General features: G+C 40.5%; 3 protein-coding genes across 4 annotated transcripts in view; 1 reads left to right on the forward strand and 2 right to left on the reverse strand.

Moving 5' to 3' along the window:
* Positions 1 to 15: 15 nt before the first annotated feature.
* smc1a (structural maintenance of chromosomes 1A) lies at positions 16 to 10,656 on the reverse strand. The gene is made up of 26 exons (XM_007556625.2): positions 10,244 to 10,656; positions 9,373 to 9,561; positions 9,054 to 9,166; positions 8,624 to 8,827; positions 7,938 to 8,176; positions 7,591 to 7,849; positions 7,178 to 7,318; positions 6,997 to 7,079; positions 6,785 to 6,884; positions 5,586 to 5,693; positions 5,304 to 5,489; positions 4,725 to 4,904; positions 4,493 to 4,639; positions 4,254 to 4,391; positions 4,052 to 4,168; positions 3,861 to 3,967; positions 3,615 to 3,756; positions 3,381 to 3,526; positions 3,143 to 3,296; positions 2,936 to 3,043; positions 2,514 to 2,670; positions 2,265 to 2,419; positions 1,877 to 2,028; positions 1,645 to 1,714; positions 1,446 to 1,556; positions 16 to 758 (listed from the first exon to the last, which is right to left on the reverse strand). Exons 1-26 carry the CDS (start codon positions 10,350 to 10,352, stop codon positions 678 to 680), a joined length of 3,696 nt encoding a protein of 1,231 aa, XP_007556687.1. The 5' UTR covers positions 10,353 to 10,656; the 3' UTR covers positions 16 to 677.
* A 126-nt stretch (positions 10,657 to 10,782) lies between these two features.
* Positions 10,783 to 15,269, forward strand: ribc1 (RIB43A domain with coiled-coils 1). 2 transcript variants are annotated; one of them, XM_016673674.1, is made up of 8 exons: positions 10,783 to 10,998; positions 11,514 to 11,734; positions 11,987 to 12,192; positions 12,284 to 12,398; positions 12,672 to 12,790; positions 14,146 to 14,382; positions 14,784 to 14,950; positions 15,113 to 15,269. In XM_016673674.1, exons 2-8 carry the CDS (start codon positions 11,536 to 11,538, stop codon positions 15,192 to 15,194), a joined length of 1,125 nt encoding a protein of 374 aa, XP_016529160.1. In that variant the 5' UTR covers positions 10,783 to 10,998; positions 11,514 to 11,535; the 3' UTR covers positions 15,195 to 15,269. The 2 variants fall into 2 exon arrangements, with proteins under 2 accessions (XP_016529160.1, XP_016529161.1); XM_016673675.1 differs by lacking the exon at positions 10,783 to 10,998 and adding an exon at positions 11,131 to 11,274.
* Positions 15,270 to 17,756: 2,487 nt separating this feature from the next.
* Positions 17,757 to 25,566, reverse strand: part of l1cama (L1 cell adhesion molecule, paralog a) — a 48,790-nt gene continuing 40,980 nt past the window's right edge. Inside the window, exons 19-29 of the mRNA XM_007556630.2 lie at positions 25,336 to 25,561; positions 24,079 to 24,194; positions 23,766 to 23,982; positions 23,513 to 23,635; positions 23,151 to 23,327; positions 22,131 to 22,244; positions 21,871 to 22,014; positions 21,324 to 21,455; positions 20,428 to 20,500; positions 20,273 to 20,284; positions 17,757 to 20,009 (exon numbers count right to left, since the gene is read on the reverse strand). Coding sequence (XP_007556692.1) covers positions 19,748 to 20,009; positions 20,273 to 20,284; positions 20,428 to 20,500; positions 21,324 to 21,455; positions 21,871 to 22,014; positions 22,131 to 22,244; positions 23,151 to 23,327; positions 23,513 to 23,635; positions 23,766 to 23,982; positions 24,079 to 24,194; positions 25,336 to 25,561 — 1,596 coding nt within the window. The 3' untranslated portion in view covers positions 17,757 to 19,747. The remainder of the gene's footprint in view (positions 20,010 to 20,272; positions 20,285 to 20,427; positions 20,501 to 21,323; positions 21,456 to 21,870; positions 22,015 to 22,130; positions 22,245 to 23,150; positions 23,328 to 23,512; positions 23,636 to 23,765; positions 23,983 to 24,078; positions 24,195 to 25,335; positions 25,562 to 25,566) is intronic.

Consider the following 25,566-nt stretch of genomic DNA (forward strand, 5'->3'; position numbering starts at 1 on the left):
CGAAGACAAACACACATGAATTCACTTTAGATTTATTAAAGCAAAGCCAACCAAACGGACATAATTATCTTATTCATGCTGAAGTGGTTTCAGGTGATTCTCCAACTTATTAGGTACTTTTGACATAAGTCAGGTTTCAAAAAGCTTTGACATCTTCCAGCAGCAGTTTAACCTGCAGCCATTTTTACTGCTTTTGTTTAGTTATCGCGCAGGGAATCCATCCACCACACAACTAAACACTCCTGATTGAGCGTTTTTTTTAAAAAAAGTTGCACATATGAAATGTAATTTGCTTTTAAGCACACAGAGGACAGGCAAAGGCTTTAAACAAAAACTGAGAGCCATAAATGGTATAAAAAAGGAACTTGCTTATTTTAAAGGCATTTCATTAACTGGTTAGTATAAATCTTACAGTTCACTAAAAAGCGTTGAGTCTCCTTTTACTTTATCATAATTCACTACAATAATGAACAATAATGGTCAAATTTAGAAAGGGTTGTTTCCATTGAATGTACAGAAATCTTAGTTTTTACTCCAAAAAAAAAAAAAAAACACATCCCAGCAAGAAAAGGTTTAGAGAATGACTAAACTACAAAAAAAAATACAACAAAAGAAAACTGAAGACTTACTGAATACATGATCTGTAACTATATAGAACACTACTGAGCAGGCTCTTATTACTCATTTGGATTCGGGTTGGCATCAGGATACTGCGACAGGTCAAAGGTGAGAACTTTGCTGATAACACAATCTCCTTGCTGTGAAAAAGAAAACAAGAACCACTTTAATTTCTTCAAATAATCACTTCAATGTCATAGATGCTCTAAAAACAAAGTTTATATATTTCAGTCCTGCCAGCTTGATAAATAAAAACTCTTTGGAGGGCAGAAATGCTCAGCAGAAAACTGATGAGGTTGGACATCCTGTTGCTGAAAATTACAATTAGCATTTGTTTTATATCGCGCCATCTAATTATGTGTGACTATCGTTAAAAACAGCGTAAAAAAGGGTAACGAAGTGGTAAGGTGGTCAAGTCTTCAAGAAACTACATTTAAGTTGTTTCAAAGTGGAAACAAGAGATGCCATCAAGAAGCAAAGTCTCAGATAAAACCTTGATTTTTTTTTTTTTTTAGATGAAATTAAGTCTTTTTAATGTTCCCAATCACTTCTGATTATCTGATTTTTATCGTTGGGGTTTTTTCGAACAGCAAAAAAAATATCACCACTTACAAAAAATTTATGTATCACAACTTTTACTGTTACAGCTGAACGACATAATCGCATGTCATCCTAATACAGTCCAGTTCAAGTTACAATGCTAAATGTTACAGAAACGTATCAAAGCGAGTCACGATGTCAAAGCTTAATGGTTTTTTTAATCATATATCATATCTACAAAGTGTCAGTGTTGTAATGTTTGACGGTCAGTGAAGAGGGAAACCTACCTCTGGATAAACGCCTATAAGAGAGTCAGCCTTGGTGTAGAACTCCTCCTTCAGAGAAATGACAATAGCTTGGAAGTTTTGTACCGACTGGTCTTTGATGTAATTGGCCACCTTGAGAAGAAAGGACATATATATATGCATTTCTTTTAGTCACAAGAATCACTAATGAAAAGTCAGCGACAGTGAAATCTGAACGCACTTTGCCAATATTAGTGTTGTCCAGAGCGGCATCGATCTCATCCAGGACGAAGAACGGCGCCGGTTTGTAGCTGCAAGGACACAGAGGAGACGTTAAAGATGTGGACAGAAATCTACTTTCATCCAGGTCCTAAAAATATTTAAATATCACAAAACACACCAAGCAGGATTCACCAATGCTCGTTATTTAAGAAAGATTAAAATGTCCGCTTGTGTCGCTTTTTTTGTCAGACCTGTGGATAGCAAAAAGCAGAGCCAGGGCAGCAACAGTCTTCTCTCCTCCAGACAGGTTATCCATGGGTCTGAACCTTTTCCCTGGCGCCACACAGTTATAGTTGATACCGTCCAGATACGGTTCCTCTGGGTTTTCTGGGCCCAGAAAAGCCTGCAAAACACCAAGAGTGATTCAGATTTCAGACCAACTTAGTCACCAGCCAAAATACTTTTTTTTTTTTTTTTTGTGCAGCACAATGATTGGGATTAAATATTGTTTTTCCTACTAAGAAAGATAATCAACCAGCAGGAAGTTTAAGAGCTGGGTTGTCTCGTACTCTGCAACAGTAAATGTGACTGATAACACAATGTTTTTTTGATTTTGCTCCAGTAACAGCTAAAACACACCTGTGCGCTGCTGTTGCGTGACAGAGCTTTGTAGATCTCATCGATGTTGGTGGCCACAGACTCGAAGCAGGTATTAAAACGATCAAACCTCTCTTTCTTGATCTGCTCGAAGGCTTGCTTCGCCTTTTTGGCTCTCTTACGAGCGGCTTCAAACTCTGAAATCAAGTGGGTAGTCATCAGAAAGAGTTCATTTTAGACCATTCCTCTGGTCCTGTCTCCGTTTCGCCAACCATGATCATGTCCTCTCACCATCGCTGGTCTCCTGGAACTTGTCCCTGACGCTCTCCAGCTTTTCCATGGCCTTCATGTTGGGGGCGCTGATCCTCTGCAGGATGCTCTGCTGCTCGTTCAGACGCTGCTGCAGCGTGTTTGTCTCTGCTTTTATCTCCTCTTCTGACAATGCATCCTACAGGATATTACAAAGGTTTAATTTTCTTATTTTTTATTTTAATAACTGAAATATTACATGTCTTTTATTTAAAAAAAAAAAAAAACAGCTCTACACTGTTTGAAAAGTAGCAAGCTTCTAAAAGCTTAGCAGATAAAAGTGGTTTACCCTGAGAAATCTATGCAACATTTTTTTTTCAGAGTGGGAACCGCTTTAATATAAAATACAGGAAGTTCTTATGGTTCAAAAAGATGAATCTCTTGAATTATTTGGAGCATCTAACCTTCAGATCTTCAGACAAGTTGCTATAGTCGATTTCTATTAGAGCTTCTTTAGCCAGAACGCTGCTGGATGTCCTCTGACTGCTGGAGTCATCTGTCTGGGAGCTCCCCTACAACAACAAGAAATTATTTTAATTTCTTTTCAAATCCTGATTTAAAAAAAAAAAAAGCGGTGCATAAAAGCAAACGTCTTTGCCATGTCCTCACACCTCTCCCTGGCTGATATCATCCATGGTTCCAGAGCGAAGCGGCAGCCTGATGTCCTGCATCTTGCAGGCCTGCAGCAGGTTGTGGCGGTCACTGCGCTTCTGCTCCAGTTTGGTCTCGATGGCGGTGACCTCCTTCTGGAGCTGGGTCAGCTCTCTGGAAGGCAACAAACAGGCCAAATAGATTTAGAAGATACACACCAATACGTTTTATTTCATCTTGGTTTTAGTCAGCACTGACTTGTTGGCGCCTCCCAGTTTTTTGCGAATCTCCTCCATTTCGTGGTTTTTATCGTTGACTTCAGATTTCTTGGTGAGATGTTGGTTCTTCAGGTCCTGCAGCTGGGCCATCGTCTCATCGATGATTTTCATGTGTCTGTGCTCCTCCTAAGTAAAACCACAGATCACACCCGTCTTGATTTCAAGCTAAGTCAATATTAAGCCATTAATGCTAACTTTGAATATATTTTTGGACCTTCTTAAGGCGCTCTATCTCAGCCTCATCTTTCTTAACAGTTTGCTCCCACATCATGACTTTCTCCTGGTCCTCCTTCAGCTGGTTCTTCTCGTAGTCCACCTGGATTCCCAGACGGGTCTTCTGGGTCTCAAACTCAAGACTGAAATTAAACAACACAAGTCAAAAAACAAAAAACAAAAAAAAAACAACAAAAAAAAAAAAAACGTTCTGCTAGCAGAGAAGTGACTTAAACTCTAAACTGACCGCTTCTTTGCGATCTCATTCTGCCTCTTCACTTTCTCCTCTTCAAATTCTCGGATGTTTCTCACTCCGATCTCCTTACAGAATTCAACAAACACCTCGTCCTCCACCTACAAGACAAACCCAGCCGTTAACCTACAGAGAACCGCTTGTAAAGCCGGTTTTAAGCAGGCCGTGCGTTCAGTCAGTCTCACTAGGTTCATGCGGTCTCGGAGGTCAGTGATCTCTCGCTCGCGGGATTGGATGATCCTCTTGATGTCATTGATGCGAGGGCCAAAATTCGCAAGTTCACTCTCAAGTTTGGATTTCTCCTGCGAACAAGAAATAAAAAAAAAAACACTTTAAAACCACCAATCGCTGTTCAAAAAAAGACAAAACGAGAGGCTCGGGGCGAACCTGCATGTTGAGGGAGAGGTGCCTGGTTTTGGTCTGCTCCAGGTCGCTCTGGGAGTATTTGAGTCTCATCTGCAGGCCGTGTGCCTGAGACTGCACCTGACGCAGTTCTGCCTCCTTCCTCTTTGCCTTCATTTGCTCCTGCAAAGAAAATTCGAAAGTGATTCATGCTAAAAACAAACCGCAAGGCATAAATGAATTAAATAGGCAATCAAATTCTTGACTTCTTCTGAGTTGGTTACCTTTAGCTCCTCTGTGAGTTTTTCCTTCTTCTCCTTTAGTTTGTCCACCGCCTTCTCGTCCCAGCGTCTGGCCTTGGCCTTCAGGTCGCTGGCTCCTCCGGAGATGACTCCTGACTTCTGGAACAACGTGCCATCCAGGGCTACAGTCTGAACACGGGATAATAAAGACACATCAGCAAACTGACATCTTAGAATACCAACAGCATTTCTCATCCCGAACCAGGTTCGTCACCTTGTGTCTGTAAGGCCCTCCGAAAGCGATCCTTCGTGCGTCCTCCACATTCTCACAAACCAGAGCGTTGCCGCAAGCGTACTGGAGGGCTTTCTTGATGTGTGGCGGCTCGTAGCGGATCACATCTATCACCAGCTTGGCCCCGCGCAACTCTCTCAGTTTTTCATCTGTTGGTTTGACCTTAAGGGGGTAAAAAAAAAGGTTTTCTGCTCATTGGGTGATCAATATGGATGATAATTACCTCCAAAACTGCTGCTAAATCAGGGGACTCAAGTTTTACTGTCCTGCAACTTTTAGATGCCCCCCTCTTCCTACACACCTGAATCAGACTAATGGTTCATCATCAGCACTCGGACGAACCTGATGATATGCTGAACAGATAATTCAACCCTTTCATTCAGCTGTGTTGGAACTGGGAGACATCTAAAAGTCACAGCACAGTGTCAGTGAGGACTAGAGGTCTCTGCTCTAAATCTTTGAAAATGCACTTATTACCAGTGCATAATAAAATCTTTATTTTCAGTACTTTCCATTCTGATTACTCTTTCCTTGAGGTGTTGTCTGTGGTGTAATATTCACCTCAAGATAGTCCAGAGGAAGGAAGGTCTCAGGCTCTCCTCTCTGCTCCTTGATGTACTGAATGCAGTCTCGGCCGGTTTTCTCTGAGTCGACGATGATGGCGTCCATGTTCTTGCCCAACACTTTGGTTACAGCAATCTGATATTTCTTCTGAGTGGGCTGGCACAGGTCGATCAGGCGGCCGTACTGAAAACACAACAGCAGGTGGCTTTGTTCAAATATGTTCAACATGTTGTCCAGTTTTGGACACTGAAGGGTCGATTCTGTACATCAGTAGCTTACCACAGATCCGGGATAAAGTCTCTTGATGCTCTCCATGATTTCTGCCTTGCGCTGCTGTCGACTGTTCTCCTGTCTGTCGATCCTGGCGTCTCCCAGCTGCTCCATCACCTGAAGCAAATGGAAGTGGTCAGTCCCATCCTGTCATGCTTTTCATGTCAATGAAAAGATATTTATTCACACAAGATATTTATTAAATGGGAGAAGTGGAGTTTTGTTGTGGTTACTTGCGCACGCACACACACACGCACACACACACACACACACAAAAGCTGTGCTCTACTCTGTGGAGCTGAAAATATTTCTATTTTTACTCCTCAGGTTACATATGGGACTCTGGGAAAACGCACCAATGGTGTGGCTGTCCATGTAAATTTTGTATGTAGATTGTCTTAAGCAATTGCAACTGACAAAGTTAAATAATAATAGTAAAATAAAATCCACTTGTGCATAGCTCTACTAATTTCTAATTACACCTTCATATTTAAAACAGAAGTGTTCTGTTAGCATGTTTGCATTTTTAATTGTGATAAATTGGACATTTTCTTAATTCAGATTTGATGATTTCTATAATGCAATGGAAACACTTTTTATAATACAGGTTATTATAACCATGTTATAATAACCAGGTTATTATAACCTGGTTATTATAACCTGTATAATAGGTTAATACAGGTTATTAACCTGTTAATACAGGTTATTAACCTGTTAATACAGGTAACCTGTATTAACAGGTTACCTGTTAATACAGGTTATTATAACCTGGTTATAATAACCTGTATAATAGGTTAATACAGGTTATTAACCTGTTAATACAGGTTAATAACCTGTATTAATTGTAGACTCTTCTTTCTGAAGAGTCTTTCAGCTCTTCAGAAAGAAGCAACATTTTGCCCATCCCAATGTAAAATCAACAGTATTTCAAATCTGCCTAAATTGGCCGAGACCCAAAGCGTTTAAAGACACCAGTGAGAAGCAGGCCGTACACACAGGCATAATGACCCACTTTTACTTTTTGATGTAAGATTCTTAGATGTACAGAGAAGAAAGCAGTTCTCTACAGGTAAGCTAAAGGAAGCCTGCAGTCAAGCTAAAGAAAAAGATCTAAACATATCAACTTCAAGTAAAGTACAGAAGGTTAAAAGTGTGAATATGTTCAATGAGTAAAGCCAACACTGCTCTGTCTTTTCTACTTTAGTTACCTGATTAAGCTCCATGTTTATTTCATCAATTCTCCTCTTGGCCATCTCTACTTCCTCCGTCAGCTCCTCCTCCATGCGCTTCTGCTCATCAAGTGACTGTCTGAAGTTGAGCAATATGGAAATGTGTGAGTGAAGGAGTAAAATAAATCATACTAGCAGCTCAATGAACAGCAGGAATCTGCTCAGAGAGAGCAAATACACCAGCGACGTACCTGCTGGTGGCGATGTAGTCCTCTAGCTTCTCGATACGCTTCTGGTTTTCTTCTATTTCACGAATCTTCTGCTTGATTTTGGCCTGAGATATGAGGAAACATTTGCAGACTCAGCTTGTTTTTATCTGAGATTTAAAAAAACTGTTGTCACTTTTTCTTATTTTTTTTTTTTTTTTTTTACCTCTGTCTCCACTTTCTTCCTCTCCTCCAAATCAAGGCGGTCCTGGTCAGCCTTCTGGTCCCGGTTGAACTTCTCCAGTTCCTGGGCCAGAGTGGCAGCGCGCTTACTGGCCTCCTCCTTCAGGCGATGGTACTGCTTCACCTGAGGGGAAAAGAGAGTCAAGCTAATTCATTTTTCCGGAAAGCAAATATTGAGATCAATAACTTCAGAAAACATGCACATTTCTTTTAAGAATGTGGAGATTAAATAAGCTGGGAGGGCAGAAATTATTTCGTTGTATTACATGTATTTTAATCTACTTCAAATGCTATAACACAAATGTGAACAAACTTTTCATTTGCTAATGGCATCTATTGGTTTGACTGAAGTTTCATTGAATAAAAGGACTAAGGAAGCTTTAAATCGAGTCGGACCTGGTTTTCCTCCAGTGTGAGGTCCTGGCCCTGGCTCTGAGCCTCCTCCTCCATTCTTTCCTCAAACTCCTGCTTGGCCAACTCCACCGCTCTCATCTCCTTATCCAGCTCATCCATGTCAGCTTTGCGCTTCTTGTACATCTTCTGGGCGTTCTGATGAGATTTTTTCGCAGCTTCGAGCTTTTTGATTTTGTGCGCCGTGTTCTCTTTGGCCTTGATGTACTGAGGCCTCTTTTGATTCAGCTCGGAGTCCTTTTCCCTGCAAATAGGATGAAAATAATTATTTTGCACTGGAAATTTTAGGGCATGCACACCCAGAAGGCGACCAGAACCACATGAGGACATACTTGATTTCTTTCTCGATGGTCTGCTGCTCCCTCATCAGCCTGCCCAATTCTTTCTTCTTGTCCTTCAGCTCCTCTTCAACGTGGTCCATCTTTTTACGGTCCTTATCGATTTCTTTGTTCCGCTGGCCGAGCTCTTTGTTCAGCTTCTCAATCTCGACCTCATTGTGGTACAACTTGAAGAGCTGTAACTGTACGCTGGCTCTGGCCACCTCGTCTTTAAGGCGTTGGTATCGCTCAGCCTGACAAGGACATCAAGAACAAGAGAGAAAATAACGCGATTAGCTTTCCGATCATTTTTTTGTTGTTGTTTTTAGAACTTATTTAGGTTCAACTTTATGGCAGATTTAGATTTGATTTGCAATAACTAAGGCGGTCTTGGGAGGATTGAAATACACCAATCAGGCTTTCCCTGGTAGAAATTTTTTTTGATTAATTTATTAAAATTAAATTTATTCACATTTTTTTTCTTGCAGCACTTTATATAACGTGTAAAAGAAAAACCTTGAGTATTGAATCCAAATAAATTAATTTGATTTTTACTCAACTCAAAAAAGTCAGATTGAAAATAGCAGAAGTTATTACATTTTATGCATTTAATTTTCTATATTTGACCAGCTCAACCCTGACCAGTGAAAAGCAAAGGAAAACAGACTCATTTTGACCTCTAGTTATTTCAAAGCGCCTACCTCCTCTTTCTCCTGCTTGGCTTCTTTGCGCTCTGCAGCAATGTTTTTCTTGCGGTGATAATTGAACTGAGTGTCTTCTTCTGCTTTCACCATCTCCTTCTTCCTGCGGTCATACTCTTGTGCCAACTCCCCGGAACGCGAGATCTCCTCAAACAGCGCCGTTCGCTCTTTGGGGTTCTTCATGGCAATGGACTCCACAGCCCCCTTTGGTGTAATAAAACAAACAAAATAAAAAAAAAAACCCTCAGGTGAATAAAAGCAGTTGCCCAAAGAATTACAGACTAAAATATTACTATAATATGGTATTAGCCAGGGATGAAACACTTAATCTAATTCACTTATTAATCAAGCAATACCAAAAGTATGTCAGCTTTATACAAATGGTTTGCTACTGAAACACTGTGAAGGAAGCGATTCACTAAACACTTACCTGAAAGACAAGAAAGTTTCTGGCTTTGATCAGAATGCCAAGTTTTTCCAGCTCCTCGCTGTATTCAGGTAGTCCAACCACTTTATTGTTTATGCGGTACTCGGATGAGGCCCCTAAGACAAACCGTGTGGTTTAGTTACAAAGCAAACGTGGTAGGAGCAACACACATGTTGTTCTTAACAGAATTAGAATTGGTTAACTAGACAATATTTGTCATGTTGTTCAAACAGAAAGATATGTAATGACAAAAAGCATTGATTTTTACTATAGAAATTACCGACAGACGGTATATCTTCTCAATTTGTACATAACTTCTTACCAATAATGACCCGTGTGAAGGAACGCTCCTCTCCGTTATCCTCTTGGTACACCATGCTGACAAACGCTCTGTTGGCAGCTGGCTTCCCCACAGGAGCTCCATGGATTAGGTCCTTCAAAGTCTTAACACGCAGGTTACTAGTCTTTTCTGCCAAAACAAAGCTGATGGCATCCATGAGGTTGGATTTACCTGCAATGAAATGCATTGAAATTTTAAGTTCTGTTTCCACACCCTAAACGGATTTCCTTTTGCTTCTTTTGTTTTCTCTTATATTAATGCATCACAAAGTTAAAATCTTTCATAGCTGCCATTTTTGTCAGACCTTGCTTGTATCTGAGGCTATCCAAAAAGAAATGCATTTTGTTAGGAAAGGTTTCTGCATAGAATTGGTGGGGAGTAGTTTGTAGGACAAGTAATGACATATGTAAAAGCCCCATAAGCTTTATATTTTATAAACAGTTTATTGCGTTAATTATTAAATGTGTAAGACACCTAGAAGGTCCCAAAAAATACAAAAGCAAAATGCATAGAAGAATTATCATCTCAACCGAAAATAAATCTGTGTTGTTTTCTGATTAAGCAAAATACACAATTTGTCATTCACAAAACTAAAGTGCGTGGCGTGTTATTACTAAAGCAATAACATGCCATCCAACAAACTATTAAATAGATACCTACAACAATAACGAAGTGCAAAAATATTTAGTACCCGTATTACAAAATACACACTCCAATGTTAGTAAAGTGTTTTACAATAAACCATACCTAATTGCTACAAGAATAAACAGTACAACGAGAAAACAACGTGTTTACCGTTAGCCAATGGTAGCAAACAGTTTACATTTTGCCTTAGCTCTCCATCATAACATACCCGATCCATTGGGTCCGATAATTGCCGTAAACTTGTGAAACGGTCCAATGATTTGTCGTCCTTTGTATGACTTGAAGTTTTCTATCTCTATTAGTTTCAAATAGCCCATTTTCCTTGTTAATGAGCTTATATTTGGATGAAAATCGGCACGGACAATGTTAAGACAGTTAGCTAATAATGCTAGCAGCCAGTCTGCAGCGAACAACTTGTCTAACACAAACAAAGTGAACTTGTAAATGAATGAACGCTCCTGCTCAACATGTAGCTCGCTTGCACATAAGTTACATTATGAAGTAAATGCAAAGTCTCTAACATAAAAACCGTGTAAAAAAATCCTTGTCAAATTTAATCGGAACACTCGTAACAACAGAGCGCCATTTTACAACCTAACAGGAAAAGCTTAAGCGCGCGAGACTCGAAACCTCGCATTTTCTCGCGAGGTGGAGTTAAAAGCGACGTAACCGTGCGACACGTATATGACTGTGTCTATGGTAACCGTTGCTAATGACATTTAAAATAGAAAAAAAATATAATTACCTTTAAATTCTACCAATATATTTGTCAAATTACTTAAGTCTATTTTTAAGTTTAGAGAGACTTTCTCTTGTAGCAAAAAAAAAAAAAAAAAAAAAAAAAAGTGTTACCATGGTTACTAGGGCAGCCAAACCCAAACATAACACGGTGACAGCAGCGTAGGAAATTACAGTTGATGTTAACTGTAATTTTCTACGTTTTATGCAGCTAGTGTCTTACAGGTAAGAGTGAGGATATGGATTTATTAGTTCTTCTAAGAAATTTGAAATGTAATTTAAAAGCTCTCTACAAGAGAGACGGAGGAGCCAATTAATCTGGATGCCTTTTTATCTTTCTTTTCTGAATGAATAAAAAGCCTATTTTCACAAAAAAAAAACTCCACGGGATAAAGACGACCTACAGTTTAACTTAAGGTGAAGAAGCTTTTTTATTTTTTTACCTGCGGAGCCTGATATGCTATTTGGCACTGGAAGTACTTGACCTCGTTCTAATATACTATATGTATTAATTACTGAATTAATTTAATATTTTTTGTTTTGTTTTGAATTTTTTTATTTGGAAAAGTGTTTCTTGTTTTTGAATTTGTTATCATTTCTTTGTATTTTTTTTTTTTATTTTAGCCCTTTTGTATGTCAACAGCCGCATCTATAATAACTCTTTGAAAAATTTGAATTACAACATCTTATTTCCCTTTGGGATCAATAAAATAGTTTTGAATTTAATTTTTTCCCCTCAGAACCTGACTAGAAACCATAAAAATGTATAAAGTGGACTTGCCTGTTGATGATTCAAAAGACAAGGTCGTGGAGGCCCGAAGGTCTGCAGAAAGAGCTCGCAAAGCCCGATTCTTCAACCCTCGCCTGCGTGTGATGGGCGTCGACCTGGATGCTCTAAACCAGCAAGTCCTGGAAAATAAGCACAAGCGAAGCTGTGAGAAACTACGAAACAGGGATTTTGGTAACTACAAACATTCTCCTATGTCTTTTGCTTCTGTCAGACATGCCGAAGGGTGGCTGTGGCTACAATGTAGTAGCTTTCCACCATCGGTTTGTGTGTGAATGGGTGAAAGAGCTTTGGATTTGTCTGGACTAGACAAAGAGCTACACAAGAACAGTTAATTTACCATTTATGAAGAAACTACACAGTGATAAAATTACGTCTTATCACTAATAAATACAGATCACTTGTATATTTTTGAACTTATTTCAGATAACCTGCAGAGACGCCAAGATGAAATGTTACTTCTGCAAGATAGTAATGAGAAAGAGAAGCGGAAAGCTTTGCAAAAGGACCTGAACCAGTTCTGGGATTTACAGCAGCAAATGAAGATCTCTCATGATGTCGAGGTGAAGGGGCAGTACAACCTCACGATTCCAGAGTCTGAACTGGGGCCTTCCAGCATGCACATATTTGAGGTAGGATTGTGTGCTTGAACGGGCAACAGCAGTAAATCCAATAAAAGTGGGAAGTCACCTTGTTCTTTCTTTGTTTTTGTTTGATTTACAGGGAGAAGATCGCAGACGGAAGGAAAGGGTTAAAGAACAAATGAGAAAAAAAGTAAAAGATTTGCAAGAACAAATGGACGATAAGAAAATGAGGGACACGAGAGCGAAGCACAGAGGTGAAAAGAGCGAAACGTGAACATGCACACACAAAACACACACACGATTACCTATGAGCAGAATTAATCCAAGAGCTGCTATAAATCACACAAACGTGCTTCGTGGTTTTCCGCACAAACAATCACATCTTCCCACACAGTCCTCTCTGCCAGGTGACTTTGATGAATGCTCATCCCGAAGTGCTGCGAGTGTGTGGCTTGAGACCTATTTTCAGTGGGTAATAGCTAATGCAGTTGTAAAAAAACAAAAACACATTTCCGCACGCTTCACAGAGATGCTGTTGAACAACCAGCTGGTGAATCAAGACCTAATGTGGGCCCAGCAGAATGCAGTCGAAGAGGAGCGTAGGAAAGCTGCCCTCGTCTCACTCTGGAACGACAATCAAGCCCTGGTACGCAACAAACACACACACATTGATGCACATGTTTGAAGACGAACCCAGAGGGGATTCTAATCTGTGACAGAGGTTTCTCGGCTGGGACGTTCAAATGAGAATTGCAAACTCAAAATGTTGAGCGATGCCTACACACACTTGACCCAAGGGGGAGGCAGTCGCATCGTTTGGTGCCAACCAACACGCACGGATGAACTAACATGATGCGTGCGTGGAATCGGTTTGTTATTTGAAAGCCCCCTCTTAGCTGCTCCCTCATTTGCCTGAGCACTCTTGTCTCAATTCCCCCTTGTGCGAAATTCTTCTATAGCCTTCAGGTCATGGCATTTTTCATGATAATTATGTAGTTTTCCTAATAGCCACTCGTGTCGATGATTCACCAGCAAATGTATCTTCCTGAGAGGATCACTTGGGAGACAGTGCAGCATACAGGTGCTTTTCAATGAATTAGAATGCTCTCAAAAGTTATTTGATTCGGTAATGTAATTCAGAATGTGAAACTTATTATATATTTTCACGCAAATTAATATATTTTTGTCGACCGTGGGTTTTTTTTTTTTTTCGCAAATAATGAAAACCAGAAATCCTGTCATTCAGCAAACTAAAATATCACATAAAACCAATAAAATGATTACAAAGATTTTTAATGAGAAAATGTTATGCTACAGTCATGTTATGACCTACAAAAACATCCGGAAAACAGTTGTCCAGCAGACAGTTATTGACACAGGGAAGGTAATAAAAAGTTACATGTTAAGGAAAATACATTATACCGCAAGAAGTCTTTGCTCACACCTCCGAATCATTGGATTCAGGTGTTCTCATCCACTCCCATGCCCTAAAGTGTATGAAGTCCTGCAATTACATGCTCCCAACATTGTGGGAAAAGTTTGGGAATGCCCCCTTCTTATTCCAAAATGCATCAGTGCACATAACAGTGCCCATAAAGACACGGATGAAGGCGTTTGGTATGAAAGAAATTGACTGTTTTGCACACTAGAGACCTGACCTCAAACCAGTAGCGTATCTTTGGTATGAATAAGATTGAAGATTGTCAGACAGACCTTCTCACCCAATACCAGTGTTTGACCTTACAAATGCATTTATGCCAGATTGGTCAAAAATCCTCATAAAAACACTTAATTCATTGATGAACGCTTTCAAACAAGAGCTAAAGTTGTTATAGCTCCAAAGGGGTTGTGACCATCAAAGCTTATGTGAGTGAACATTTCACAGGTTTATAAAGACTCCTGTTTTCTTTTTTTGTTTGTTTGTTTATTTGTTTCTTTGTTATAATCTTTGAGATCTCTCTAGGTCAGTGCTGAGGCCTCATCCTATATTGTTCCACACAGGCTGAAGTGCGAGCTCTGGACCGCAGGGAGCAGCGTAGGAACGAGGCAGCGGATAATCTGGTAGAAATATGGCACACTGGGACATCTGACATGTTGACAGAGACTGCAGAGCCAGCAGAGACCTATTTGGGAGGAGGGAGACCGCCGCACGTTCTGCCAGACAAGTGGAGGGGGATGAGCCTCGCGCAGCTCAACCACTTCCACGAGCAGAGAGAGCAACAGCGCCTCGAGAAAAAGGTACTCCTGCTGTCCCGGTTACATGGTGTAGGTTCCATAAATGCATGAGTCTCCACCCAGGCAGCGCACAGCATGTCTGAAGGTTCATAACTGTTCAGTTTATTTTTTTCCTTCAAGACTGGAAGCTGAAGTTGAAACTGAATATTTTTACTTTAAGGTCAAGTCTTGTCTGTGAAAACAAAAGGATTTGCTTGATTTTGGAACAGCTTTCATGTCTACGCTGGATAAAATTAGGTTCATTTACTCACACAGAGAAAACCCATACAGCCAGGGGAAGAGCATGCAAAATTAGCTTAACATTAGATATTTGTTAGGTTTGCAACCAACTGCTTTAGAGCAATATATCTATAGTACACAACTTATGCCACTTTTGTTGTTGTTGTTGCTGTTGTTGTTGATAGAAACAACTTGAGGCAGATAAGATTAGGGATGCAGCCTGGGACATGCAGCTCCTGAAGATTTCCAAAGCAGGAGACGAGAAGGACCAGAAAATGGCAGAACTAAGAAGACAACAGAGAATCCTGATGGACCAAGAAAACAAGCAGCTGGCCAGACTGCAGCAGGCACAGTGAGCTCTAAACCCACACACGCACGCACGCACGCATGCACGCACGCACTTTTGTCAGGTAACTTGTTTATAAATTGCTAAAAAATTATGAAATGTATTATAGAAATGAGCATTTTCTGTCCGTTTCTGCACACTGTATGTACATTTCTGTTTCTGTTCCAGTCAGCACTATCTGAATAAGGAGCTCTATACCAACAAACCCACCAGGGATTATTTTGCCCAGTTTAACACTGGTTGCCGCTAACCAAGACCCACCACCAGCTTGTCCCCTGTCAACAATTTACTTTTGTCAATAAAGGATTGAATGTTGTTAAACCAATGATGTAGTGTCCATTGTCCAACACTAGGGGGTGCTATAATTTCAAGAAGTTTATATTCCAAGGATGACTGAATGGTTTTACACAACATTTTGTAGGAACCTCCCAAATCTGTTGACATTATCCCAATGAAAATTTGTATTTAATTCTGGACTGTGCCTCTAGGTTGCTGTGAAAAAGTATTTGCCACCTAACTGATTCTGTCGGATATTTTTTGTTTGTTTGTTTTGGATTTCAACATCAGCCAAAGATAACCTGAATAAATAGAAAAGAAAATCAGTTTTCAAATTATGATTTTATTTATTTTGTTATAAAGCTATTCAAACCAATCTCAGTCTGTCTCTATGTTTAAAGTAGAGAGGACACAAAAGAACCCAGAACAACATGTTATGCACATGTTACAGGTGAGCAAGGGAGAAAAAGAACCAGACTGTTCTTTAGTGATCCAAAGTTGATGAAAGTAAAATTTACACTTGATTTGGAAATCAAGGTCCCAGAGTCTGGAGGAAGAGCGGAGAGGCACAGCAGCATCCACATTGCTTGAAGCTCAATGTGAAATTTTCACAGTCGGTGATGGTTTGGGGTGTCATGTTCTCTGCTAGTTTCGGTCTACTGAGTTTTCTAAAGTCCACAGTCTATCATCAAATTAGTGCGCTGAATGCTCACTTCTGCTAATAAGCTTTACAGACATGTTAACTTCATTTCCCAGCAGGACTTGGCACCGGCCCACACTGCCAAATGTACCCAGAAGCGGTTCGATGAACATGGTGCTCCGGTTTCTGATTAGCCAGCAAACTTAGCTGCCCTAAACCCAAGAGAGGATCGATGCAATATTGTTAAAGTAAAGACGGAAGACACAGAAACCACAATGATGACCTGAAAGCTTTTTTTAAAGCAACACAGGCTTTTATTACACCACCTTAGCCGATTACTTTCATGCAATAGCGCATTGACGTAATACTTCATGTTAAAGGAGCCTCAACTAATTATTGAGGGCATACAGTTCATTATTTGTAAGTCATCATTAAAATTACAAGAAAAAAATTAAAATATTTCACTCTGTGTATTAAATTTGCATAATATATCGTATAGCATTGCACTTTCTAAAATGTGACAAGAAATATTGAACTTGTTCATGGTATTCTAATTTTTTGAGATGTACAGGTAGCCTTGAAATTGCTTTTTTTTTTTTATCAAGTAAATCAAAAGCTATTTGATTTACTTGATAAAAATCAAAAGGCTGTTCTAAGAACCTCCTGTGTCTGTCAAGTGGGGGGCTACAAGGTCCAGAATATTTAAAAAGACCTGCTTTCACAGTATTCTGATTAACACAGCATTTCAGTGGCTGGCATCCATTTCAGCCGGAGTGCAGGAGAGAAAACATGTGCATGGTTAGAGTTACACAGCGAGGGATAAGTGCCAGAAAGGACATGCGTAGAGGCTGACTTGCCAAAGGGGCTTTGGATCCCACTCAAGCCCGCTTGCTACTGATGTTTATTTTTGATACTTATCAGCTCATATGGAGGGGGAAAAAAAATTTGGACCATTTATTGTACAGATTGTTCAAGGTTCTTTATTTGTCAGTCATATAACCAGTTACATTTGTAGATTAATTAAGCAGTTACAGTTACATCGGCCCCATTTGTGGTGCCTCTCCTCTCAACCGCGGTCGAGCACCCGCGGGGTACATGAAGGCATCATCACCATGCTGACCAACACACCACAAAGAGGCACACAACCACCAAGCCCTTCACAATCTCACCTGATTGCTCTCATCTCCACTCAGCCATTACTTCAATCTGTCAGCTTTTTTTTTAATTTAGAGAAGCAAAATTTAAACAAACCAGTTAGTTGTTTTTTTCCCCCCCAAAGATTAGTCTGTTTAGCTATATAAAAAAAAAATAAAATAAAAAAACAGTAACAACAGTGGAAAAGCAAACAGCCAGCATCCTACTGGCTCACCCTCAGGACATGAAAAGCAAAGAGTGGCAGTCGAGTGAGTATCTGTGTGTGCATGTGTGTGTGTGTGTGTACACTCATTTCTCAGTCAAAGTTAACATTTGCCCCAAACATTGACAAACACAAATGTTCAGCAGCACATTGTTATGTTAGGATATTGGCATATTTTGAGCAGGCTGATGCTCTTGTATGAAAATAGAGTTTCATTTGTCCTGAGCGTGTCTGTTTGACCTAAACCAGGGAGCGTCTCTGCACAACTCCTTTGGTGCCTCTAGTCTTTTCAGACAGACATCCCACGTTCTCCCTCGGAGGCTGTCATGATATGTTTGGCCAGTGGAAAGCTTCAATTCAAATAGAGAGGGCACTGATTGGCTTACTGCATTCCTGCTCGACATAACTGCATCACAGATATTCACTGCACTGCAACACATTGGTGAATTATCATGTGCATGAATCCTAATGTCGCTGTCTGCGTGATGTATCTACTTTCACTAAATAACACTAAATGTACAATGTTTTGTGTTTTTTTTGGGATTTTTAAAAATGATATGTTGGCAAACATCTACAGAACAATGTGCAATTTTTTTTATTTTATTTTTTTTTTGTTTTGTGTTTTTTGTTCTTCAGCTATGAACTATTCTTTGCTACAGCCAAGTCTTACTGCGGTCATTTGTCAAAAACACAACGTCTGAATTCGTAGCAACAGTGCAGAAGAAGAAAAGTTTCAACTAAGCGTTTTTGAACAAAGTCGGGTGTTTTTAGAAACTGCACGTTTTTTAAATATTATTTTTTTTTATCAAATGTGGTTCTTTTGAAGTGGTTCTATTTACATTCTGTGAAAAAATTGTCCTTTCCAGATTACTTAAAACATTTCCTCTTTCCAGTCTTTTTTTTTTTTTATCAGCTTAAAAGCACAGAAATACAATATTTACCTCGTCCTGAAAAGAATACATTCTCTTATGTAGATATGCCTTTATCGTACATTACCTGGCTGTCATTAAGCCTGTCTGCAAAACCCAGCTTGCACCGATGAAGGTTGAAAACTAAACCAGGCGCGACTCTTCGGTGTGTAACAAAATACTGCTTCTCAATCAAACTGTATTGGATGAGATGGACAGGTATGAAAAGTTTGTTAAACTCAACAACATTTTAATACAGAGTAGAAAGAGACAAAGACAGTTACAGAAAGCTACACGTAGGTCTCGACACCGAAAAAAGTTACAATTCCACTTAAAGTAAAATGACGTAACGCTTGTTGTGGGAAGGCGAGACTGTAATGACATCAATCTGGCGCTTTATGCAGACCTGGCAGGCACAGGAACCTATAAGGAGCATTTACATATCTATAATACTGTATTATGGCTGAATAGATAGATGCAGATGCAGCTATACACCAGGTGCTACTCGATATTTTCACACAGTCAAGTTTCACACTGAAACTTGACTGTGTTTGATTTCAATGGAAAACAACCTGGTCTGTTGAAAATGCTATGAGAGATTACAAGCTTTATGTAAACATGACAATGATCATAAATAAAAATGCCCAAAAGACTGTTTTGTGTTCAGTCACAAAGCTATTACAAATGTAAAATATCACCAGCGAGGACAATCTGATGCATTGAATGGCAAAGGACATATCATTACATTAAAAATAATAATAACGTAAAAAATAAGATTAAAATGTACAGTGGCAAAAGAATTCAAACCCCCTTGAGCTTTTCGCATTTGATCAAACTGCAATCACTGCTTTTCCACAGATCCAAATTTTTATTTAGCGCCCTTACTGACATCCAAGTAAAACATTATTTTTCATATTTTAGAACGACCTCGTCAAAGTCCAGATTTAAATCAAATAAAAAATGAAAGAGAAAATCAGAATCTGTGGTTGACGTTTTACAGATTGTCTGAATCAGATTTTTATATGAAAAAAGTTCAAAAAGTTTTGTTTGACTCTATCGTAATGTGGTATAATATGTGATCATCTATCACAAATCCCAGTAAAATACAGACGTTTGCAGTAATAACAGCAGAAATTGTAAAAATTCAAGGAGTATGAATACTTTTCCAAGGTACTGCATGCTGTCTGTTTCCCTACACTGAGCTCCATCATCACGCTCCACGTTTACTTAATGCACCACTCTGCATGTCTAAGTGACCACACCTCAAACCCCTGATATTTCAAAATGTACAACATTCCTTCCACATGTTTATGTGTTGTTCAACGCAAGAAGAGGAAAGGGGGTTCAAATAAACATCAGCTCTTTAAATTAACTGTAAATCACACACACACACAAAAAAAAATAGGATGGGACGTTGGGTGTCACATGGTCCACTGCTTTGGACTCTCCTTTGGTCACAAATGTCTAATCAGTCAGATGACTGCGAGAGGGCGTATGAATAGTCTGTATATGATTGTGCGCTGGGCCTCAAAATAAACATCAGCAACTCAGACGGGGTGAGGGGACAGGACAGTATGGGCACATACGTGTTGACATTTTGGTCTGATGGTCTCTGGTGGAGGTTAATCGAGGATAGCGATTGCATTGGGCATGCCATTAGTGGTTGGGGCGACGGTCGCGGGGTTCAGCGGGGAGTTATCTGGCAGACCGTGGAAACCCTCCGGACCTTCACTTGGACGACTGATCTGGCTGGCCAGAGATTCATCCAAGTTGAGCTCTGTGGTCAGAGCGCTGCTGCCGTTAAAGTTCAGGGTGTCCTCGCTGCACATCTTGTTGTCTTCGCACAGGGACGGCTGGCTGGCTGTCCGCTTCTCCTCCAGATCACTGGAGCAGACGAGGACATATGTGGAAAAAGAAAAAAAAAAGACAACTATGAAGAAATATTCAACCATCATCAACTTTACACAATAGTGAAATCATTGAGTATCGGCTACATTACCTCATACCTCTAAATTATTAGTTATTATTAAGTAAATTTCCCTTTAACATTTGTAGCTCCATCAACAAGTGCACAACTGCTGAAGACAGAAAGTCATGCATGCAGCAACAGGGGGTGAAAAATAGGTGGGTGAAACATATTTGCATACCTTTCAAGAGATCTGCCAAGCAGAGGCAGGCATCAGTGAGGAAATAGACAAAGAAATGAAAAAAAAAGGGGGTTAGGAAACGAAGCAAGGCAGAGGGATCCAGGGCTTTTTTCTGACATTCCACAAACAGCCAGAGTGAAACTCAGCTGACAAACCTGTACTCTCCAAACGTTTCCTCCTTTATCGGCCGTGCCTCTGAGTCCATTGGCCCGTCCTCTTTATCTTTCACTGAGGATGAGGCAGATGGTTGGATTTTATTATCGGTACCATCTTAAAGAAGTTATGTCTCTGTTTAAGACATCAATAACAGCATTCTGTCAAACTAATATCAAGTGAGCGAATAGAGGACGCAAAGATTTGGATCACCTTTTAAAATAGACTCTAATGATGGTTTCCATTTTAACTTAGATCCTCTATTCTCTAAGTTTTAGATGATAAAACACCCACCACTTCTAACACTGTGTACCAAACAGCTGACGTAACTGTATTTAGTCATAAGGAGCTATTAAATTACAAATTGGTCACTAAAAGAGAAGCAACGTCACATTTTTTTTGAAGACCGTAGTTATTTCTCCTTTAAATATCTGAGGAACAGAGAGCCAATGCTAATCTTTCAGTCCATTTAGAAAATTGGATTCGTGAACAAATAACTTACTGCTACACACAGCCGGTTCTGTCAGAGGTGGGATAAGCTTGATTTGGTTCAGAAATGTCCGTTTCCAGTTTAAGAATCACATTTACATTTTAAATCCCCTCATTTAGGCTTATGAGAGAGTGACAAAATGTTGGTTTGTTTAAGATTCCTCACCAGTTCAATTGGTACTATGAAAGTTTATTTCCTAGTGCAATTCGGCCCCTTAGTTGTTAGTTTGAAGTTTAGTTGACCTCGTTTCTCTCTCTTTGTCATTTTAGGTATTTGTTTCCACCGTGTGAGTTAGTCAGTAGTGAAAAAAAATGCAAGTGACTCGTTAACTGTGATCTCTAATCTTGAGAAACATACAGAAATGTCCAAACATAGATTGTCTTCAAGATCACGTTAAACCAAACTTGCCTGAGTATTTCCCTCCTTTGCTCCTCTTGATGAAGCAGAGGATAAGCAATATCAGCAACAGCAACGCAAGGGCGCTCACAACACCGATGAACCAGCCCTGCGTCGCAATGCTGGCCTGCACCTCTGTCATTTCTTTGGGAAGAAAACAAAATAAAAGGGTGAGAGAGAAAGACAACAGGTTTGATTGTTTATTGTTCCCCTCGGAAAACAGAATAGGTTCAGAGGGAAAGCGGATCAAGGAAGAATACAGAGAATAAATGAAGCAGTAGAATCTAGAGCACACTAGAAAGAGCATTATGCATTTTGACGAGGTGGCATCTCACCGGGGAAATACGGCACATGCCAAATAAACACGAGTAATGGGGTATTTTATATGGCTAACCAAGCTCTCCTCTGACTAAAGTCTTTGAAAGCACTTCACAGACCGCAGGAAAGAACAGCAAGGCGCTCCCTTTAGAAGCTAGCTTTTCATTTAGACATGCGAGGCCCAGAGGACAGAGCAGGGGAGATGAAAGAGAAGAGCATGAATGAAGGCAGAGAGAGCTACCTGTTCCTTCTGTCTTGATGCCAGTCTCCCAGAATGAGGCGTTCCCGTAGAAGAAGCGCAGGAGGTAATCGGAACCAGGAACCAGGCCCCGCAGCTGGTAGAAAGACTGAGAAGAGTTCACCCTCTCTGACTTTTTCCAGCCACCTATTTAGGCACAACATCGAATTCAGTTGCTGTTCAAGCTACCAGCGTTATGAACTGTCTGCTGTAAGGCTGTGTGTGTGTGTGTGTGTGTGTGTGTGTGTGTGTTTGCTTTATACCGTTCTTTTTGAAGTAGTGGATGTAGAAACCAACATTCCTGTGTCTCTTCTGAGCTTCCCAGCTGACATTTACAGAGGTTTCCCCCACAGACAGGCTGATGTCCGAGGGAGGAACTGCGATGTGTTCAGACCAGAAATAGAGAAACTGGGTTTAGTGACTCACTGTCTCTAGAAGACAAACAGGCAAATGCAATCAAAAAACTTAATTTATTTCCATAACTCAAATTCAATAAGTAAAAGTCCTGTTGTCGAGATGTGCTGCATGAAACGGTTTATTTCAAGCGTTTCTGTTAATTATGTATATTGCTTCATATGACCAGTATAAATGTTAACACATCACTGTGGGCCTAATGAAAAGCATGTCCACATCCTGTAGAGTATGTGCACTAGCTATGTGGTTGAGGCTCCTGCTGCATGAATTGCTAGATTAGTTGAAGCAGATACTGATGTGTTTGGCGGTGTGGCAAGGTACCAAGTCGCCCTGGAAAATAAAATCAGCATCTCCACAATGCTGGTCAGCAGAAGGAACCAGTAAATGCTCCAACGATAGACGGCTACGCTGACTTTTGACTTGATAAACTCAGTGGACAAACACCAGCAAATGATACGGGGCTCCTAAAGCAATCGAAAACTTCCCACAGCAACTTTATGAAGCTTGGCTGCTCTGCCTCTTCCCTCTTCATCCAAACTCTTTGTAATCAGCGTAAAATGCACTGATATTATTACCGGATTAGAAGTGTCTCAACATAATGTATGCTACATGTTGGTGGATACCTCCGTCGGTGCTGGATTTGAAGTTCTGACTCCAGACTCAGTTCATGTCTTGTTAATCTACTCAAAACTATCAAACGGGGGTTTTGGCTCACACGCCTCTCAAGTTGTATCCATACTCTTTTCTTCCACTCAACTTTCCAATTGCACGAGTTTCACTTTTTGAATTTATTAACTGACATGAATTAACTTGTCAGTGACGGTCTGAGACGAAGACGTATGGGTAAAAATAAGCATCTAGAATCCTACCTCCATCAAGTGTGGTGGCCCCTGTCATCATAATGGGCTCTCCCGTCCCAGCACTAGTGAGGCCCCTCAGGTAGAAGCGGTACTGGCTGTGGCGGTCCAGGCCCTTCAACGTAAACTGGGTGATTGTGGGGTTATCTATCTCGTCGTTCTGCAAAGGGCCGTCATCGCTCTCTGTAACTGATCGCAGCAGATTCCAAAACGATTCATCGAAGGTGACAAACGGCTGATTGATGCACGTAGTCAAGATGCCGTGGCATTTTAAGGGTTTCATTGATTTATCTGGAGCTGTGGAGCTGTGCATCTTTCATGTTGAGTACAGACAAACTCATGAATCAAAGGGATGAGGTGTAATTTATGCTTACTGCGCTGGTACTGAAGCAGGTAGCCGGTAAGGATCCCATTAGGGTGGGCTGGGGGCGTCCAGTGCAGGGTCATTTCCGTCTCTGATGGGCTGTCGAGGATCAGGGATGTGGGAGGACCGGGTACTGGCAGCAACAAAACAACACCTGATTACAAAGGGCTCAGCTTAAAAGGATTCATTTTTATTGTTTGATCAAAGCCCTCCATTCAGCCTCGTCGCCCGTCCCTCCTCCACCCGCCGCCGTTCATTCTCACCTCCCTCGGTTGTGTCGAAGGGCAGAGGCTCAGAGTGCGGTCCCTCCGCCTTATTGTTGAAGACGGCAACAGACAGGAGATATCTGGAGTACGGCCTAAGATTACTGATGATCTTCCTTTTCTCGTTGGGACCGGTCTCCTCCACCACAGTGCTCTCGGCCTCCGTGGATCTCCGGCTTTGGCGGTGGCCCCTGGAGCCCATCCTTCTCAGGTAAATCTGGTACCACGAAATCAGTCACGTCAAACGGAAGTTATGGGTTATTTTCAGAGGTCAATTCGAACAAAACTTTTCTGAACCAAGGAGTGGCAGCACCTTGTATCCCAGCAGGTGTCCTCTGACCGACTCTATTTCTATAGCTGCCCAGGTCACCACAACCATAGTGCTGTTGAGTAGTTCGACACCCACGCCTATCGGAGCTTCCAGGGGAACTGGGAGATAATGCGAGGGGACAGATGTCAGGACAAAGAGCCAATGTCCACAATTAAACAAAAGCACACACAGTGCCTTGTAGAAGTATTCATCCAGCTTGAACCTTTGTCACGTTTTGTGCATTTTATTGGGATTTGACCAGGAAGAATAGGTGGAAAGGTGGAAGAAAAAGGCACATCAAACACGGTTTTCATTATTTTTTCTTAAACCTGAACATCTTAAAAGTTTGGAGTAAGTGGGTATTCAGCTGTTCCAAGTCAATACTTTAGAGTCGACATTTTCTCTCAGACTCACACAGAGTCTGAACTTTTTGACCATTTCATGGAGTCATCTCCATCTACCTTTCTACTCACTCTGATCAGCTTCCTCACTGCAAAAGAAGACTTGTATCATAACATCTGACCATCTTGATCTGAATACCATGTTCCACACGCTCTGTCTCTTGGCTTGTAACAAACTGCAAACAGGACTTATTATGGTATTCTTCTTCCTGCTCTAAAAACATCCAGATTTCTAAAGTGTACAACTCCTGTCCTGTGGAAACGTTTTAAACTTGAGTTGTGGATCTTTGCAGCTCCTTCGTAGTTATAAACAAACGTCCAGGGAGCTTCTCCGATGAATTCTTTCCAAGTAAAAGCTTTTGATAAGCTTGTACTTGTGCCACAATTTTTTCATCTTCAGGTGATACAACCGAAACATCAAAGCTTGGGAAACAGTTTTCTTACCTAACTCTGTTTTAGGCGCCTTGTTGTTGCTTTTCTTGGTACTCGTGTTCTCTAATAAACTTCTTAGGACTTCACAGTCGGATTTATACTAAGATTAAATCAAACTCAAGTGATTTAATCTTGAGTTTAAATCACTCAAGATTTAAACAATAAACAATTAAGGGCCAGTGCCCCTTAATTGTTTATTTGGGGGCACTGGCGTGAAAGCAGATGAATGCAAACACGCACCACGATTTTTTTGTTCTTCAGCGTTAAAATACTTTTCCTTTCGATTCACAATCATGCACCACTTTGTGGGGGTCTGCTAAACAAAATTCCAAAAATACACATTCAGCTTCGTGCATGTAGTCCTAACAAAACATGAGAAGCTTTTTTCAGGGCTCTGTCAGTGAAATGTATCTTTTATTCAATTTACCATCCTCCCCTGAGTAGCCAATAACAGGGTCTGGCTCCGGTCCAGCATCAATTGCATTGATGGCCTGGACTTTTATTTCAAAAGCAGAGAAATTGCCAACATCATCAACGATGACCGGAGGCTCGGTTGTTTTCCTCTCGTGCCACTTAGGTCCACTGCCCACTGATCGTCTCCACAGCACCTTGTACTCGAATTTAGCTCCATTGAAATGACGTTTGTCCATTTTCTGCA

Source organism: Poecilia formosa, unplaced genomic scaffold, assembly GCF_000485575.1.
Source record: "Poecilia formosa unplaced genomic scaffold, Poecilia_formosa-5.1.2 Scaffold80, whole genome shotgun sequence".
Taxonomy (NCBI): domain Eukaryota; kingdom Metazoa; phylum Chordata; class Actinopteri; order Cyprinodontiformes; family Poeciliidae; genus Poecilia; species Poecilia formosa.

Excerpts from the sequence above, each read along its gene's own strand:
- smc1a (XM_007556625.2), bottom strand. The coding sequence starts at position 10,352 with ATGGGCTATTTGAAACTAATAGAGATAGAAAACTTCAAGTCATACAAA. Across the intron at positions 8,828-9,053 it reads GAAACTTTCTTGTCTTTCAG|GGGGCTGTGGAGTCCATTGC; the intron begins GTAAGTGTTTAG and ends ATTACACCAAAG. Across the intron at positions 7,080-7,177 it reads GGAAGAAAGTGGAGACAGAG|GCCAAAATCAAGCAGAAGAT; the intron begins GTAAAAAAAAAA and ends CTCATATCTCAG.
- ribc1 (XM_016673674.1), top strand. The coding sequence starts at position 11,536 with ATGTATAAAGTGGACTTGCCTGTTGATGATTCAAAAGACAAGGTCGTG. Across the intron at positions 12,791-14,145 it reads GGAACGACAATCAAGCCCTG|GCTGAAGTGCGAGCTCTGGA; the intron begins GTACGCAACAAA and ends TGTTCCACACAG. Across the intron at positions 14,383-14,783 it reads AACAGCGCCTCGAGAAAAAG|AAACAACTTGAGGCAGATAA; the intron begins GTACTCCTGCTG and ends TGTTGTTGATAG.